General features: G+C 42.3%; 3 protein-coding genes across 3 annotated transcripts in view; 2 read left to right on the forward strand and 1 right to left on the reverse strand.

The window, feature by feature from the left end:
- Positions 1 to 781, forward strand: part of NEK5 (NIMA related kinase 5) — a 59,185-nt gene extending 58,404 nt beyond the window's left edge. Inside the window, exon 22 of the mRNA XM_055426177.2 lies at positions 508 to 781. Coding sequence (XP_055282152.2) covers positions 508 to 781 — 274 coding nt within the window. The remainder of the gene's footprint in view (positions 1 to 507) is intronic.
- On the reverse strand, positions 581 to 16,144 carry ALG11 (ALG11 alpha-1,2-mannosyltransferase). Its single transcript, XM_055426178.2, has 4 exons — positions 16,068 to 16,144; positions 12,274 to 12,504; positions 8,666 to 9,597; positions 581 to 5,987 (listed from the first exon to the last, which is right to left on the reverse strand). The coding sequence occupies exons 1-4, from the start codon at positions 16,109 to 16,111 to the stop codon at positions 5,695 to 5,697; spliced, it is 1,500 nt and encodes a 499-aa protein (XP_055282153.1). The 5' UTR covers positions 16,112 to 16,144; the 3' UTR covers positions 581 to 5,694.
- Positions 16,127 to 17,792, forward strand: part of ATP7B (ATPase copper transporting beta) — a 77,457-nt gene continuing 75,791 nt past the window's right edge. The window contains exons 1-2 of the mRNA XM_055426173.2: positions 16,127 to 16,765; positions 17,108 to 17,212. Of these exons, the coding sequence (XP_055282148.2) occupies positions 17,159 to 17,212 (54 nt within the window). The 5' untranslated portion in view covers positions 16,127 to 16,765; positions 17,108 to 17,158. The remainder of the gene's footprint in view (positions 16,766 to 17,107; positions 17,213 to 17,792) is intronic.

Raw genomic sequence — 17,792 nt, forward strand, 5'->3', positions numbered from 1 at the left:
CGTGTCCGATTTCTACCCTTTCAGAATGGGTGGGTCTCTGGGTAGTAGCTGTGGGACCCTGGGCACTTTTTCAAAATCTCTTTGAGTCCACCTTCTTTGCAAATTGATGATGATGTCTACCTCAAGTATTACTATTAGATGAAACACAGTATATGTGAAGTGCTTTAGGGCAGTGACTGGCATATAGGAAGGGCTCATTGTATGGCAGACATTTCATTATCTTTTTTCTCTTCCTGCCTCTTCTTTTAAATGGAAGAGTTTAATAGATATTAATAAATATCATAAAGGTTGTAGAACACAGTTCCAGCTTAACAAAATATTGATTCTCCCAACATTGGATGTTAATCGTCCTAAGAAACACCAGACTGATAAACAATTTATTACCTGGGTGAAAAAGCAACCTTAATATTGCTCAGTTGTGGAGTGGGGCTTAAGAAGGGACACATTTTCATGGCTTCATCAGTGTTTTGATGCCACAAAGTATATTTTTACTGTTTATTATTTCAGAAATTTTGAAGAATCTGAAGATGAATTGCGAAATGATGTAATAGAATCTCTGGAAAAACTGGCTACTTTCAATAAGGCAGAAAAAAGAGAAGAGGTTTCTAGTTCTTCTAAAGATGCTGGAAACTTAGAAGAAACAGAGGGGATAGGCATGCAGAAATATTCAGAATTAAATGAAGGTTTAGAGAGTATTGTTATTGCATCTGATGACAGAATTTGTATTGGTGATGAAGATCAAGGAGTATCACCAGTCAAAATATTCAACTGTGATTGTTGAACTTTTTCTTAAATGATGTTTGTATGTGTTATAGTGTCCCTTTGGGAACAAGTCATAATATTCATTTATTGTAAGGGTTTTCTAGTAATCCCAAGGCTTTATTAGTTTTTACTTTTGAATGTAGAAATTCATATTTTTACTTTAACATTTTTATTAAGAAATCTTTCAGATTATGTATGTGGTTGGCATAGTAACGTGACTCCCCCCCAACATCAAGCACACCCAAAGATGTGAATATATTTTTACCTGGCAAAGGGGAATTAACATTGCAGGTGGAATTAAGATTCTTAACCAGCTGACCTTAAATAGGGAGGTTATCTTGGGTTATTCAGATGGGCTCAGTGTCAGCACAAGAGTCTCTGAAGGTGGAAGAGGAAGCAAACCAGAGCGGTGGCAGCTGAGGGGGTTCAGCTCGATGCTGCCGGCTTTGAACATGCAGGAAGGGGCCTCAAGCCAAGGAATGCAGGCAGCCTCTCTCTAGATGTGGAAAAGCTTTCACCCCAAAAGCCTGCCAAAGGAATGCAGCCCTGCCAACACCTTGATTTTAGACTCATGAAATCCACTTAGACTTCTGACCGACAGAACTATAATACATTTTTGTTATTTTAACTAAGTTTGTGGTCATCTGTTGTTAGTGATAGAAAACTAATATACAGACTCATTCGTTTAAAATAACGTTATTTTATAAAACCATGATTTTTGACATTTCTTAGGGTATACTGAATATGCTTTTTTGAAGCTGATTTTGTCACTGATGGAAGTAAGTAACTGAGCAAGGAGAGGAATTGTGTACCAAAGAATCATTTTAGTGTCTCACTGAATTATTTTCTAATAGTTTCAAATGTATAAACTTCTGGAAGGCAGGGACTATATCTGGTCTTTATTTCTCATGATGGTCTTTTTTATATATAGTGGTTAGCCTAGTGCCAGAAATGTTTAATTGAAAAATACTAATACAATTTCTTATTAAGATTGTAAGCTCTTTGAGACAGGAACCTAGACTTCAACTTTTTTTTGCATTAATTATAACAATCCCAGTGTTGAACATGTGTCTGGAGCTTAGTTGATACTCTGATTTATTGTATCTGCTGTTAGAAAGGACAGAGTGGTTATAGCTAAGTGGTAGAATTCTGATCGCAATATCTGGTCTTTAATGAAAGTAAAACTAAAATGGCACATTGATACATTGCCGAACCAAGAAAACAAAGAAACTATTGATCAGACCTGCTGTCTTCAGAATAAATTGTTAGAAAAATCATGTGTCTCGGTAACTATGTATGTATCTATCAACTTGATCATGCTTTAAATGATGCCAAGAAGTGTATCAACCCTTAACTTCCCTTCTAAGTGTCTTGGAATAGTTATGTGTGATCCAAGCGAGCACATGGCACTAGGCTGCTGGGACTGATGCTTCTCTAGAGCCAAGGGCGGCCTTAACTAGGGCGGGGAAAGAGGGCAAGAATCAGCAGAGTGGAGACTCTAGAAATATGCACAGCTTCTTGTTGTGGTTTAATGAATGTAACTTAAATTTTTTTTTTTACTACAGTTAGAGTACTGAGTAGAGTTCCCTGTGCTATACGGTAGGTTCTTATTAGTTATCTGTATTTTATATACAGTGGTGGGGAAAGTAACTTTTTCACTGTACCCATTGACAGATTTAGCAGACACACTTTCACTTATTTATTCATATCATAGTTCTGGAGTCTAGGGTACATTTGTATAATTAAATACACAAATATTCTGAAAGCACTGATAATCACACTGGCCCCTATCTCGTAATTTTGTCTAGAAAATGACTTTAAAAATTATCCTGGAAATTATTAAAGCATATGAAGCTCTGTAGTATTTTACAGGTCTGAAATATTTATTAAAAAAACCTATTAAACCTGACAACCTACTTTTCTTGTTGAACTATCTTTCAACAAGATAGTTTTTGTTTTGCCTTTAAAAACTTTTTCTCTTTAAAAAATATTCTTGGCATGGGTACTTGGAAATAGTAGTGGTGGTGTATTCCCTAAGTTGTGTCTGACTCTTGCAACCCCATGGACTGTGGCCTGCCAGGTTCCTCTCTGTCCATGGGATTCTCCAGGTAAGAATACTGGAGTGGGCTGCCATTTCAGTAGGTCATGAATAATTCACAACTGAGAGACTATGTGAGGGGTGGGAGACGTGAACTGGGAGACTATAAAGGCACCATACTGGGAAAAGAAAGATAATAAAACCACTTCTTTCAATCATGTTTAGATACAAATAGATTTTATATCTATTAAATCTATATCATATTTAAGATGCAACCATAATAAATATGGTTTATTATGCACAACTGGAAATAAAATGCGGATCACCAGTGCTGTGGGTTCCAAACAGCATGTTTGGACCACTGAAAAGCAACGTCTCATAGGAATTAAGTCAGTTTCTCCACACAGATAGTAGCTGATATATTGCTTTGTCCTTCTTCCCATCAGGCATTCAGAAACAAACATTTAATACTGCATTAGGAACACTGAAAGAGAACATACTAACATATACACATTATATTTTCAGTGATATGCTTGTGATAAATGAAAATCATTTAAATAATATTCTGTGGAATTTCAGAATCCTTTCTTCCTTTACTACATCCCCTACTTTTGCTGTCCATTTTATCTTTAGTCCCATGATTTTCCTTGGGTAGATGGGTAGGCTGAGTGGGCAATGGTCATGGATGTTATCTCAAAGAAGAGCTATAGAGAAGAAAAAGCACTGAGCTTTTTACATCCAGGTGGTAATCCTGATTTTGTCGTTAAACAGCTCTGGGATACTGATGGAACTGAAGTTCTTTACCTTGTTCCTGTCTGTAAATTGAAAATAAGAGAAACGAGACTAGAGAATTTGTAGGGCTCCTTCCAGCTCCAGTTTCCATCAGTTTTCCTTTTCTAAACTGAATAATATCCAGCACAAGGCTACTCTGGTATGTCAACATCCCTGGACTCTGTTTTGGTGCTTTTTGGTCTGATGACAGAAGACGGCCTGCAGACAACAAATCAACGATGTAATTGGAAGCAGATAATGAAGCTGGCTGGCTCCATGAATGGACAAGAGGCGACTGGAAAGGAAAAGTTTACCTCTTTCACATGCCCCTAAGACAAAGACGTGTCAGACTGTGAAGGAGGTCAATTCACTGAACTAGAAGGAACTGATTATGTGTGCAGCAAATGCTGAAAGTTGTAGCTCTCAATAACCATATCTGCACACACATATATTCATTTTTCCATGCTGGTTATCAGTTATTCAGGATAGAAGTCCTGTTAAATTATACTGATTCCTAGTTACTGGCTTAGTAACAAGAATTTACCTAGGGTCATAATGCACTGATAAAGATAGGCGTACAGAAGACATTTACCACGTATTGCTACCTTTAATTAAAGTAATTTCATAATTTTTAAAGTACTTTCACATACCTTCTGTGTTTTGTGTTTTCATTACAATTGTGAAAGGCAGTGAGGACAGCCAATACATCTCCATATTACAGGAAAAGAAGTTGAGGCTCAGAAAAATTAGGGAACAGTTTTTGCGTCAACAGGTCAGATGTTTGTAGGTGACGAAGCTGAGGTCAGGTCCAGCTACTCTTCCTGCTAGTCCAGTGCTCTATGCAAACTGCCACCTCGTCACCTTACAATGCATGATGCTGATTAGAGACCATGTGGATGGTTCCCCACCTTACACCATCACCATCTGAAAAACAACTTGTCATCATGTTCTGGCTCAGACCTCTTAGATGACTTTAAAAAGCTGACTTCTAGCCTCTGGGATGTGAAAATGTTCAGGGATAATGAGAGGGCTGTAAAAACATACTGACAGCACTAAAGAGAAAATTATTTTCACAAGTACCTAGTGATCGAAAGGGTTACTTACATGCCCAGGCACACCACAGAGCAATCACAGTCAGCATGTCTTTTCACTATTTGCTTTTAGAACATGATTCAGTTCAGTTCAGTTCAGTCACTCAGTCATGTCCGACTCTTTGTGACCCCATGAATCACAGCACGCCAGGCCTCCCTGTCCATCACCAACTCCCGGAGTTCACTCAAACTCATGTCATCGAGTCGGTGATGCCATCCAGCCATCTCATTCTCTGTTGTCCCCGTCTCCTCCCACCCCCAATCTTTCCCAGCATCAGATTAAGCCTGCTTAAAGTTTTTTTTCTTTTAAGAGGATCCTTAGAGGTATTCAAAAAGTTTATCCACAATATTGTTTGAATTTAAATGGAACAGAATTTTTTTGTGTTCCCAACATATCAGAACAATTCTAAAGTACTTATCAATTATCAGTCATCCATTTTTTTTTTCAACATTTCTGTTTTTTTCAAAGGGAAACTCTCTTTCCTGGTTTCTAAAGTAACCTGACAAATAGAATTTTTAAAATAATGGATTATACCAAAATTAAAATTATTTCTTTTCTTTCAGAATTTGAGCCCAAACCCTAATCTAAAATTTTTACATTTAAACTATACAAGGTTACCCTTCCCATTTAGGTAACTTTGCCTTTTTACATTGAAATAAATACCTTGGCTATATGTACAAACTGCTGAGGGCCTTGCTTATGGATAAGCAAGGGCCTTGCGTAAGGATCAATTCAGTTCAGCTCAGTCATTCAGTTGTGTCTGACTCTTTGCGACCCCATGGACAGCAGCACGCCAGGCCTCCCTGTCCATCACCAACTCCCAGAGTTCACTCAAACTCATGTCCATTGAGTTGGTGATGCTATCCAACCATCTCGTCCTCTGTCGTCCCCTTCTCCTCCCACCTTCAACCTTTCCCAGCATCAGGGTCTTTTCAAAAGAGTCAGGATAAGACTAACCTTATCACCACAAGGAATGAGTTTAGAAAAGTATTAACATATGAAAGTATCTAACCATTTTATACAAAACATCTTTAATTTGTACACGAGTGGCATTTTTGGAATAATCGTTCCACAGATGATAGGAATGTCACTTCAAACTCCTGATCTGAGAATCTGCTTACGGACGCACGGGCACTGTTTCTGATTTGGAGCCTCTGTTCTGCAGACATGGAAAGAATATGGGCCATAGTCTCAGCATAGCCCTCTTCACTTTCAGCCAGGAACCCAGTCCTCTCGCCGTGGTGAGGAACGACGATGTCGAGCTTCGGGCCCCCCGAATCGTGTGCGAGGACAATTGTGCCGGCTGCCATACACTCAACAATTCCTGAGGGACAGAAATCAAGTCTTTAAGTCTCTGAATGTGCTCATAAGAACAAGGACAAGCAGAACCCTTTACAAATTTCAAAAGACTCGAGCAATTTCAGTAAATGTCCGTGTCTCTCCAACTTTACTCATTTAACTTCTCTGGTGCAAAATAAAATGTAAGTTTTTCAGTTTTTAAGACTTCACAATAATGCTGCTTTGTTCTTTATTAAAACAGCCAAGTAGACACAAGAATTGTCTAAAAAAAAAAACCTAACTACTGCAGATAATAAAACAAAGAAGACTGCTGCTGCTGCTGCTAAGTCACTTCAGTCGTATCCGACTCTGTGTGACCCCATAGACGGAAGCCCACCAGGCTCCCCCATCCCTGGGATTCTCCAGGCAAGAACACTGGAGTGGGTTGCCATTTCCTTCTCCAATGTGTGAAAGTGAAAAGTGAAAATGAAGTCGCTCAGTCGTGTCCGACCCTTAGCGACCCCACGGACTGCAGCCTACCAGGCTCCTCCATCCATGGGATTTTCCAGGCAAGAGTACTGGAGACTGGAGAATGTTATTAGCAAGATGGTAGATAATGGATATTAAAAGATAAAAGGGGTAAAAAAATATTTAAAAAACCCCCGGTGTGTTAAGAGTTCAAATTACAGCACTAGGAGAAAAAAAGGAAAAAAGTAAGCCATTTTAGTGACACATTCTAAGTCAGGCTGGTGTTTATGTTACTGCTTGGATTTCTGGCAAATTTGAGAGACTTGTGTGCCCAAAAGCAGCGCTGAACTACATCAAAGTTTTGGTTAGTCTCTGCCAATGATATAGCTGAGGATATAAATCTGGCCTGCCTTTCTTACTCATGTTTCTAGAGAGAACTAAGCCCTTCAGCAAATGATTTAGGTGACTGCTTTCTTACTTCTCCAAAGGAGGGTACAGAGCTGCTATCATCCTAGACACACGGGAGAGAAATGAAACCATCACAACTCTCTTCAACACTGGTGAAATCTCTACAGAACAGAATCTTCTGCTAATGCTTTGAACTCTTGAGAAATATGAATTACACCATTCTCTGTTCAAGGCTGGGTACCATTCCTCTGTACTTAGACAAAGTCTTAGAGACTTTGACCTAATCAGTTTTACTCTCTCCAGAAACTTCCACTTCTCCCTCTCTACTGGCCCCTCCTATCAGCACTTAAGCTAGCTCAAACTCGCAAAGGCACAGTCCCCCGTGAGTGTGTGCGCACACCCACCCCTCTCTCAGGTCACACGTCCTCCCTGGCACTGTGTCTCCTTTCCTCTCTGTTTTGCAGACAGCTCGGGGCCAGTGTGGTCTGAGCTCACCTGCTCCGCCGGCTCACCTGCACCCTCACCACCCCTGGCCCTCTGCGCACTGCTCCATTGGCACCACTCTCACCCTGGGCACCCATCATGTCTTCATCTTGCCCAGCAACTCAGCAGCACTGAAATCTTCGCTGTTCTCCTTCTCCCCTCAACCCTCTCCTCCCATGGTTTCCACGACTGCTCTGCCTGGCTTTCCCCCACTTCTCCTTCGCTGGCCGCTTTTCTGCCAACTTGTGACCTGTCGCCATTACACTGCGGGCAGCCTCTCTCGCTCTCCAGACTCTCCTGTGCCATCCTGGCCACAACTCCTCACTCTATCCCCAGGTCGGGCCCCTCTCCTTACTTCAGACTCATATAGGCTACAGCTGCCGGACACACTCACGTCCCACAGCCAATTCCCACTCCATGTGCTTGAGATTCAGTGCCTCACCGGCCTCTGCTCTCGGCTGCCTCTCTGGGTGAAAGTCTCCATCCATCACATGGTTGTCCAAACCCAACACCTGAGGCCATTTCAGTAATAGCATCAAATAATAAAAGAACTGAAAGAATAAAAGAACCACCAGAATCAATAAAAGAATCAAAAGTGACTGGGAAGAGCCCATTTGGGGACAGGGGTTCTCGGCTCCTGGGGCCCAAGAGAATCACCTGAGGGGCTTTACCAAATTTCCGCCTGCGCCCACCCAGGGATCCTGATGTGGCCCCTGGGTGGGGGGCTAGGATGAGGCCCAGGGATCTGAACCAGCACACAGACGGGGTGAAGTGTGGAGAGAAATGTGGGAGTTAAGAGCAGGCGCTGTCTGGATTAGAATCTGCCCTCTTCACTTACTGTGGGACTGGGCAAGTTCTAAACCCTCTGTGTATCATTGAGAAGATGGAAATAACCATAATACCTATCGAGTAAAGTTCTAGAGAGGATTAAATCAGATAATACTTGTAAAGACCTTGAAAGTAACCACCATACAGTAAGTGGTCAAAAAATATTATCATTGGTTAAATGTTTTGTGTTAGGTTGCTCAGTCATGTCTGACTCTTTGTGACCCCATGGACTGTAGCCCACCAGGCTCCTCTGTCCAAGGAATTCTCCAGGTAAGAATACTGGAGTGGGCTGCCATGCCCTTCTCCAGGAGATCTTTCTGACCCAGGGGTCAAACCCAGGTCTCCCGCACCGTGGGTAGATTCTTTAACGTCTGAGCCACCAGGGAATATGTTTTACAGGGTCTCAAATGAGGAAAACACACTTGGTGGACTCCAGGAAGAGACTGAAGACTGGATGAAATCAGAGTACTATTATTTTCTCAAAACCACCGAAAATGTGTTATCGCATCACCACAAATTGTTCACGGCAAAACTCACCAATCCCAAAATGCTCGTTCCACATGGTATGCAGACCAACTGTCGCTTCAGACAAGTAATTCTTTAACTCATCAAACGGAATGTTTATTTTAAATTCCACGTCTTCTTCAACTCCGAGGTCCTCAGCAAGCCTTCTCAGTTGGTTTACCCTGAGTTCATCATCTTGGTTACGACAACCTCCAATGAGCACAAGTTTAAGTGGAGGAAGAGATTCATTCTCCTTCTTATTCAACAATTTAGCAAAGGCTCTGATCTGCAAAGGATGGTTCTTTTCAGGCCTGAACTGGCCAATCGAAACCAGTAAGTGTTCTGAGGCTGCCTTCTCTTCATGTAAGGGAAGATCCAAGAATGTTTGCACATCACAAGGTGGATAAACAATGTTAGTACAGTTCCCAACCTTCCACAGTGAGAGAATATGGTTCAGTGTCCAAGAAGAATTGACCATGACGACGTCACTGCAAGAACCAACAAGCCCATACATAAAAGCAAATAAATAGTAGTAGATGAGCTTTACTTTGCTGAGAAAAGGATTCCTGGTAATGAAGGCTGCGTTGTTAAATCCTACATTCTGATTCTTCACGACAGAGAGCATGTCAGTGCTGATGGTGGGGTAATGAACGTAGCTTCCAACTCGGCAACCACCTAGATACTTAAACAGAGGAAGTGTGAAAGCGTAGCCCATTGAATCAATGTAAACATCGGGAACACACTGCATCAGAGCTTCCCAGCCCAGAAAAATGGATCCCAGACTTTGGCCCAGCAATGTGAAATGAGGATAGAGTGAATCTTCCACAAGGTAGCGCTTCCTTAAGAAAACAAACTTCACTGGGCGAGTTAACCTGATGTTAAATCTTCTGAAAGCGCCTTCCAGTATCTGCTGGCCACTGACGTCGGCATCACCAGTATAAACAACATAAAGTGCTTCTGGATACCTAAAATAAGGTAAGAATTTCAGTAGTTTAGGTGAAAACAAGCAAAGAACTATAGATAATCATTTTTCTCATGATCATAAAGAAACTTATTTTCAGACTAAAAAAAATGTTTTCCACTGATTTTATGACTCCACTCTACCTGGGTCTTTCACTGCCCTACAACTAAAACGTTAGTCTTCCAAAGGAAACTTCCAGTTCTTTGCTATTCCCTCTGCTAAGAGTTTTGCATACAGCAGACATCAACAAAATAGCTGATTTATAAATGAGGCATTTTCATTCTAAAGAAATGTTCAAAAATGTTATTTTGACAACTTTCTCAGTATTAAAATGGTGATTTAGCCTTTGCTCAGTCACGTTCAACTCTCTGTGACCCCAGGACTATAGCCTGCCAGGCTCCCCTGTCCATGAAATTTTCCAAGCAAGAATACTGGAGTGGGTTGCCATTTCCTTCTCCAGGGGATCTTCCTGAACCAGGAATCGAACCCACATCTCCTGCATTGTCAAGAGGATTCTTTACCACTAAGCCAGTAATGAAATATTAATAAAATATTCATAAACAAGAGTTAACATTCACAAAAAGTAGTTAACATTCACTAAAAGTATCTTTGAGGAGGGCATGGCAACCCACCCCACTATTCTTGCCTAGAGAATCCCCATGGACAGAGGAACCTACAGTCCATGAGGTTGCAAAGTCAGACATGACTGAGCGACTCAGCACAGCACAGCACAAAGGTATCTTTAGATAGGATCATAAATGCTAAAGCATTACTCACGGATTTTTTTTTTTTTTGGTCTCATCATCTCTATTTAACTTTTTATTTTGTACTTGGGTATAGCTAATTAACAATGTCGTGACAGTTTCAAGTGAACAGTGAAGGGACTCAGCCATACAAACACGTATCCATTCTCCCCCAAACTCCGTTCCCATCCAGGCCGCCACGTAACATTTACTCAGGGTTTTAATCTGAGAAATGCACAAAGGTTTTAAAAGCTGGGCCTTGAGCCTGCATCATAATTATATATAATGAAAATATGGAAAAATACCTTCTTGTGATTTTAACACTTTGGCCGCACTCTGGTTGTGTTTACAATTACTCTCTGAGTCATACAGAGATGGGCAGACTGAATGAAATGCCAGTGTCCTGGATCTCGTGTCGAGTCAGGAAAGACTTGTAGGAATTAACTAAGGAGAAAGAGGTTGTTCCAGGGAAAAAAGGAACACCAGATGAAAAGGCAAGGAATCTTATAAAGGTATGTGCCCTGAGTTCAGTGGGCTAGGGTAAAATATGTGTGAAGGGGTGGGGAGGGACAAGAGACAAAAAGTGGCAAGAGAAAGATGCAAAGGCGTCTCCCATGCTGTGCTCATTATCTGGATTTCTGTTTGCTTGTGAGTGAGCTGGAGGAGTAACAGGGGTCGCTGGGGAGCATGAGGACAAATCTCACGACACTTGACCACTGTTCTCAAGAGTTCAGTAATCCAGAGACAAGGCTAATGCACACTGTCCTGAGAAGGAAAGAAGAGCATGGGCTAGAGCAGGGAAGGCTTCAAGGAGGTGGGAATTAATACAGGATTTGAGAAATTTCTCTGCATGTAGGGAGCTATGGGAGATGGCACAGGACACACAGAAATGGTGGCTAGAAGCCAAGATGGGGCTTAGAGTGGAGAAACAGAGAGCTGAGGGCATTACTCATGAGGACTTTGAAACTGAATGAAGGGCGTGTGCCAGGAAGTAGGGTCACCATGGAGAGATAACAGTTTTCTTTATATGAGAAAACAATAATGGAACCTGTGTTTTGCTATCCTTTTTCTCGTGGGACTGGAGTGGGGAGAAGGAAGCCTAAAACATTAAAAGATGTGTTAAACCAAATTCTTTCTATTAAATAACATTGTACCTTACTTAAGACTATCCAACTGGTAATGATATGAAAATCAGAATCAAATAGATGTTTTCATAGAGAATACTTGCTGTGTATCCCCACTGACTAAAAGTATTCAGATTTAAAGTATTAAATACTTCATAGTATTTGGTCCATTTCTGTTTATTACTCAATCTCCTCCACCATACTCTCCCAAGGTGACCAGTTATCCCCACTAAATTATGCCATAAAAGGGCAGATACTTTCTCTTTGTTTCTTTATCAATGGTAAACATAAAATTCAATGGGATATTAAAAAAAAGATTTATTTATTTTTGGTTCCACTGGGTCTTAGCTGCTGCACATGGGCTTTCTCTAGTTGTGGCTAGTGGGGGTGCTATTCTTCCTTGTGGTGAATGGACTTTTATAGCAGTGGCTTCTCTTGTTGCAGAACACAGGCTGTAGGCATGTGGGCTTCAGTACTTGCAGCATGGGGGCTCTAGAGCACTGGCTCAGTAAGTTGTGGCACACAGGGCTTAGCTGCTCCACAGCATGTGAGAATTTCCCACACCACAGGTTGAACTTGTGACCCTTGCACTGGCAGGCAGATTCTCAACCTCTAGACCACCAGGGAAGCCCTTCAATAGGATCTTATAAGATAGGTCAGTCAGCATATGAAAGAAGTGTTTCCTTGCTAAAGAACAGTTTAAAAAAGGAATCCCGGGCTAGGAATAAGATACTAGAAAAGACACATTCTGGGTAATGATTTTTTAAAAACAGTAATAATATACCAAATTAGCTAAGGAAGATGCATACCTACTTTTTCTGCAGAGCCCTTAGGGCACACCATAACACTCTTTCTCCTCCTCCGCCAGCATTGCAGTATGGATGGAAAAATGCAATCACTGTCTGATTTTTCCCAGTTTTGCTAGATGACGCTGACTTTTTCTTTCTCTGTAGCAGCAGTCGGATTCCCCAAAGGAAAATAAGTAACCACACACACACAGTTCCACATACAAATAGCCCGGGGAAGAATAATGAATAAAAAAACCTGAAACGAGAGGGGAATGGTGAAAATGTATGTCATGTCATTAACAATGGTACTGATGAGCCTATGTGCAGGGCAGCAATAGAGACACAGACACAGAGAACAGACCTGTGGACACAGAACGGGAAGGAAAGGGTGGGACAAACTGAGAGCAGCAGCGAAACGTATCTGTTACCTATGCAAGACAGACAGCCAGCGGGAATCTGCTGTATGATGCAGGGAGCTCAACCTGGTGCTCTGTGACAGCCTAGGGGGTGCGATGGGGTGGGAAGTGGAGGGGGGTTCAAGCCAAAGGGGACATATATGTATGGATGGCTGATTCATGTATGGCAGAAACCAATACAATGTTGTAAAGCAACTATCCTTCAATTAAAAATAAATAAATAAAAATAATAATAGTAAAAAATGAGAGGCTACAAATTGAAGTCTAGTTTCACATAACTGTTTTATATATTAGTAGCAAAGAAAGAAAATTTTATAGCTTGTGAGTCTAACAAAATACTCAGCTATTAAAATTCTAATGCTACAGAATATCTAATGTCAAAAGTGCAAGTCTCCTTTAATTCCATAGCATGCTGGCAAGTCAAAGTACTTTTTCTTTTTAATCAGCAGTAAAAATCATTGTTGATCCACCTTTCTCCTAATTCAGTATATGTACTAAAGGATTAAAATAAATTTAATTATTAACCTAAACAAGATATGACTTGGAATGGCATCTGACCCCAAGATGACAACACGTAATCTAAAGAAATATGTCTTCTGAATGGTGAATATTCCACAGTTCAAAGTTTGGTGAGATACTTAATCATTTTTCCTCAAGTAGAACAATTTTTGAGGGAAGAGGAAATTTAAATGTCTCCAATTCTATTCTGAGTTCTATGTCTGATCTATTTACATGACCCTGAAACCACTGCTTCCCTAAATGTTTCTGAAGAAGTGAAGTGAAGTCACTTAGTCGTGTCCGACTCTTTGCGATCCCATGGACTGTAGTCTACTGGGCTCCTCCCTCCATGGGATTTTCCAGGCAAGAATACTGGAGTGGGTTGCCACTGCCTTCTCCAGGGGAACTTCCCGACCCAGGGATTGAACCCGGGTCCCCCGCGTTGTAGGCAGACGCTTTACCGTCTGAGCCACAAGGGAAGCCCTAAATGTTTCTGAACCTGTTACTTTTTTTTTTTTTTCTTAGCTGCCACGCAGCTTGGGGGATCCCTGAACACTTCCAGAAAGTGGAAGTGTGGAGTCCTAACCACTGGACTGCACAGAAGTCCCAGTCACTTGTTTTCTTTGAAGCAAGAGTCAATTCCTTCATTTTCCAAAAAATACCTACTAAATGCCGAGTCAAGGGAATCATGGTTTGCCTATCAGTTGTTCTTCCAAATAAGAACTGTGTCCTCTAAAAGGTATGTCTACTTCACCTTGCAGCGTAGACAGTCATACAAGAGGTTTTCCTCAAGACAACTATTTTACTCCGATAAGAAGTGCTTTATGTGTTCAATCCATTTTGTCATATAGAATATTAGAAAGATAGGTACTCAAGGGTTTAGATTTAACAAAATTAATAATTTTTACGGCTTCATCAAGGACATTTTAAAGAAAAATTGGCTTTATTAAGTGCATGGAGGTGAAAAACACAATGACTACTTGTACAGTTTGAGAACTCTGCCTTGATTTGTGCTAAGTAGTGGTTTTATCCACCAAGACTTTTGCACTATCAGTGCAAAAACTGTGAAAACTGTGTCCTCTAAACATTATATCTTAACATTATATAAAAATAATTTTTAGCCTCCAATAAAAAATAAAAAAAAATTTTTTTTACCTAGAGGAGTCGCTGAAAGGGTCTTAGGGACTCTCAGGTGCCTACGAATCACAATGAACCACAATTTAAGAATCACTGCTGGGAAGAATGGACAAAACTTTGACAGAAGTGGTAAGACTGGCCAGTTAACATTTGAAATATATCAGTTCATGAAAGCAATATTATCTTAAATAGTTAGCTTTCCTTTCCCAGGACAAGAAGCTGTTTAATTTAAAATGTTGCTGACTCACAGAATCCAAAGATTTCCATGACATTTTCTTCAAATGACGTAAGTGGGAAAATAAATGTGATAGGATTTTCAAACTTACAATCAGAAAAAAATCATATTAATCACTAAAGTTAATCCAGTTCTTTTGTTTTCAATCTGTTAGTTTCAAAGATACACATACAGGTTCTATTAAGAAATTTATCAAACATCCTACCATACTTGTACATCAAAACTACCCACGTAGAATTTGTTTAAATATAACTAAAATGTGTCATTAAATATTTATTCACATTTAAGCACAAGACTTTAAAAAGGTAAATGTAATCAACAGTGAGTCATTCCATTCAGCAAATGTTTATTTAGTCATTATCATGTGCAAAGCAGGGAGTTAAGCATATTTCAAATAGCCGAGAATATGAAGGCTCTGAAAACAGACTTTCTTGTTGGAATGTTTTAAATAATCATTACAGAATTTGAAGTAGGGGGGACAAAAGTGAAAAAGAAATAATACCTGAATTCTGGAGAGAATACATATACACTGCTATTCAGGATGCTATCATATTAATGATACATTTTCAACCTGAACAAAAATACATTGGCATTAAAAGAGCTGTGTAGGTAGAATATAGGTCTTCTGTTTTACTAGTGTAAGTCAACACACACAAAATACAGCAGTATTAACAACAACAAACTTGTGGGAAAAAGGTCTGGGAGTTTTTCATCAAAATGTTATCAATAGTTATCTCTGGATTGTAGCATTTCTGAATACTTATTTTTTGCACATCTATTTCCTAACTTTTCTACCAAAAAAACCCCACAGTGTATTATCTATACAATAAAGACAAAAAGGTAGCTTCCCTGGTGGCTCAGACGGTAAAGAATCCGCCTGCAATGAGGGAGACCTGGGTAGGATCCCTGTGTTGGAAAGATCCCCTGGAGGAGGGCATGGCAACCCACTCCAGTACTCTTGCCCAGGGGATCCCCAAGGAGAGAGGAGGCTGGCGGGCTCGCAGAGAGTCGGACACGACTGAGCAACTAAGCACAGCACACAGAAAATATCTTATATAACTACATTTACATCAATCAGAAAAGAAATCAAAAGAAAATCAAGACGAGGACTCAACATAAACTTGACATTAAAATGACATATGTTAACAATGATAGTTTCGATGAGTGAAAGAGGGCAAACTAAGACAACAGAAGATCCGGTTTCTTCACCAAAAAGAGCAATAAGGAACGAATATGAATAATTTATTAGAGACTACTTGGAGTGAACACAAGAGAAAGGAAACGCTAAAGCAGAGAGGGAAAGCGAGCTCTCAGAGAGCGGTGAGGCAGTGACAGTAAACGCGGTAAAGCGGGTCTTCAACTCAACCTTCACGTTTGTCCACAAGACCCCAAAGGGAATGCTCATTGGCCTTGAGAAAATAGCTTAAATTCATGACAAGGAAAGCCCCGGCCCGCACACATTAGTCGCACTGGGCAGACAAGTAGCAGTGCAGTACCGAAATCGCCCGCGAGCCCACACCACCTGCTCCTCACCTCAGTAACTCGCACAAGCACCAACCCCTTTCAGCAGCCGCCATCTTCCGCCGACCCTCGAACTCAGGAAGCGTTTCTTCGTTCCTCTTCTCTATTGGCTCCTGAGGAATCTTGCGGCACTCCCCCCGCCCACACGGGGCCAACTGTGCACCTCAATTGGTTGCCGGTAGTAGCTTCCCACGGCCCTCCAGCCAATAGAATCTCCAGGGGAGTGGACAAGTTTTCCGCGTGGCGTCCTGGGTCCCGGCCCCCTCGTGGGCGGAGCCATGGTGGGAGTTGGGCATGGAGAGGGCGTGGCCTGTGATGGACAGTCGGTGCACCCGCCCTCGGCCCCCTCCCCCACCGAAGCCCCCGCTCCGGCGCCCAGGCCCCTATTCTAGAGCCCCGCCGGTCGGAAACCAATGGGAGGCGCTTGCGCGTCTGGGATCGATTTTCCAGGTGCGGAGTTCACAACCGCAGCAGCCGCAGCGTTTCGGATCCGCGGCGCCCTGGAGTCAGGCGCGGAGCCCCAGAGGGAGCTGCGCAGAGCGGACCCGACGGTGACCCCCGCCACGCCGCACCCTCCCGGCGGACAGTGGGCGAGCCTGGGGATCTGCATCTCTGGCCCGGGTCTACGCGGCTCGCCCTGGCTCCTTTTCTCCCTTGGCACACGCCCAAGGCTGAAGACAGACCGAGGCCAGGGCGCACCGGTCCAGGAGGTAGCGGAGATCGGTGAGGGGGGACGGGCCCGCCTCGCCTGGGTTCAGCTCCACCGAGGACACTCGGGCACCGACAGGCCCGTCTCCGGGTGTGGGTGAGGGTCTCCGGGTGTGGGTGAGGGTCTCCGACCCACCCTCCCCTCAAGCTCTCATTCCTGCGCCCCCCAGGGCCAGGGGCGGAGTGGCGCGCAAGTTTGAATTAGCCGGTGGGGGTCGAGCTGCAGATTCCTCCTCTGAAATGCAGGTGCCGGATTGGGTCAGAACCGAACCACGGGGATGCCACCCACGGCGCGCTCCTCCTCTCCCTGGATTTTAACACCGCGCTTCTCGTCCCCTGACCAGGTGACCTTGGACTCCGGACTGAATCACAGAAGAAATTAGTTCCTCCGCGAGATGAAGCCAGAGGAGGAGAGACCGATTATAGATCGCGAAGAGGCCAGTCGGAGAGTGAGTTACCTTCCCGGGGTGCTGTGAGCGCACACCTGCCTGGAGGACCTTTGGCGCTCAACTACCATCCTTGCTGCGCTCGGCGCGTGGTGTGCGCGGGGGAGGCTCCTCGGCGCGTGGTTTGTTAGAGAACACCCTTTAGAAAGGGCGTGCTATTAACTGGTTTTCAGTAACAGTTTAAAAGCCAACACTTTTCTGTTCGTCGGATGTTGAGGAGTTTGATGCTGGAGAGGTAAAACAAGAGTTGAGTTGTTTTGTAAGATCCCTAATTGCCCAGTTCGAGTAAATTAGCTGTCCTGAAAAGTTCTTTAAGAATTGGCACATCGACCCCCTTCGTGGTCTATCCAGGTCCTATGGTGGTGTTTTGCTGTTGTTGTTTGTTTTTGAAGAACTATTTTGAGTTCATTTAAATTATGCAAGTAATTTAGTGTGGTCTTTTAAAAACAGGACACAAATATTTAGCACGAAAAGCAAATGTATTTTCCAGTGTTTTTCTGTTCATGTTCATAGGTCTTCATTCATTCAGCAAATACTTACTGAAAACTTAACGTTTCTCAGGCACAGTTTTGGAAAAGGAAAT

Source organism: Moschus berezovskii, chromosome 13 (genome assembly GCF_049115385.1).
Source record: "Moschus berezovskii isolate FMDL1 chromosome 13, NW_MosBer_1.0, whole genome shotgun sequence".
Lineage (NCBI taxonomy): Eukaryota > Metazoa > Chordata > Mammalia > Artiodactyla > Moschidae > Moschus > Moschus berezovskii.

Coding starts and splice junctions, on each gene's coding strand:
- ALG11 (XM_055426178.2), bottom strand. CDS start 16,111: ATGGCGGCTGCTGAAAGGGGTTGGTGCTTGTGCGAGTTACTGAG. Junction 12,505..16,067: donor TGCTTGTGCGAGTTACTGAG/GTGAGGAGCAGG, acceptor CTCTCGTTTCAG/GTTTTTTTATTCATTATTCT. Junction 9,598..12,273: donor CTAAGGGCTCTGCAGAAAAA/GTAGGTATGCAT, acceptor ACCTTATTTTAG/GTATCCAGAAGCACTTTATG.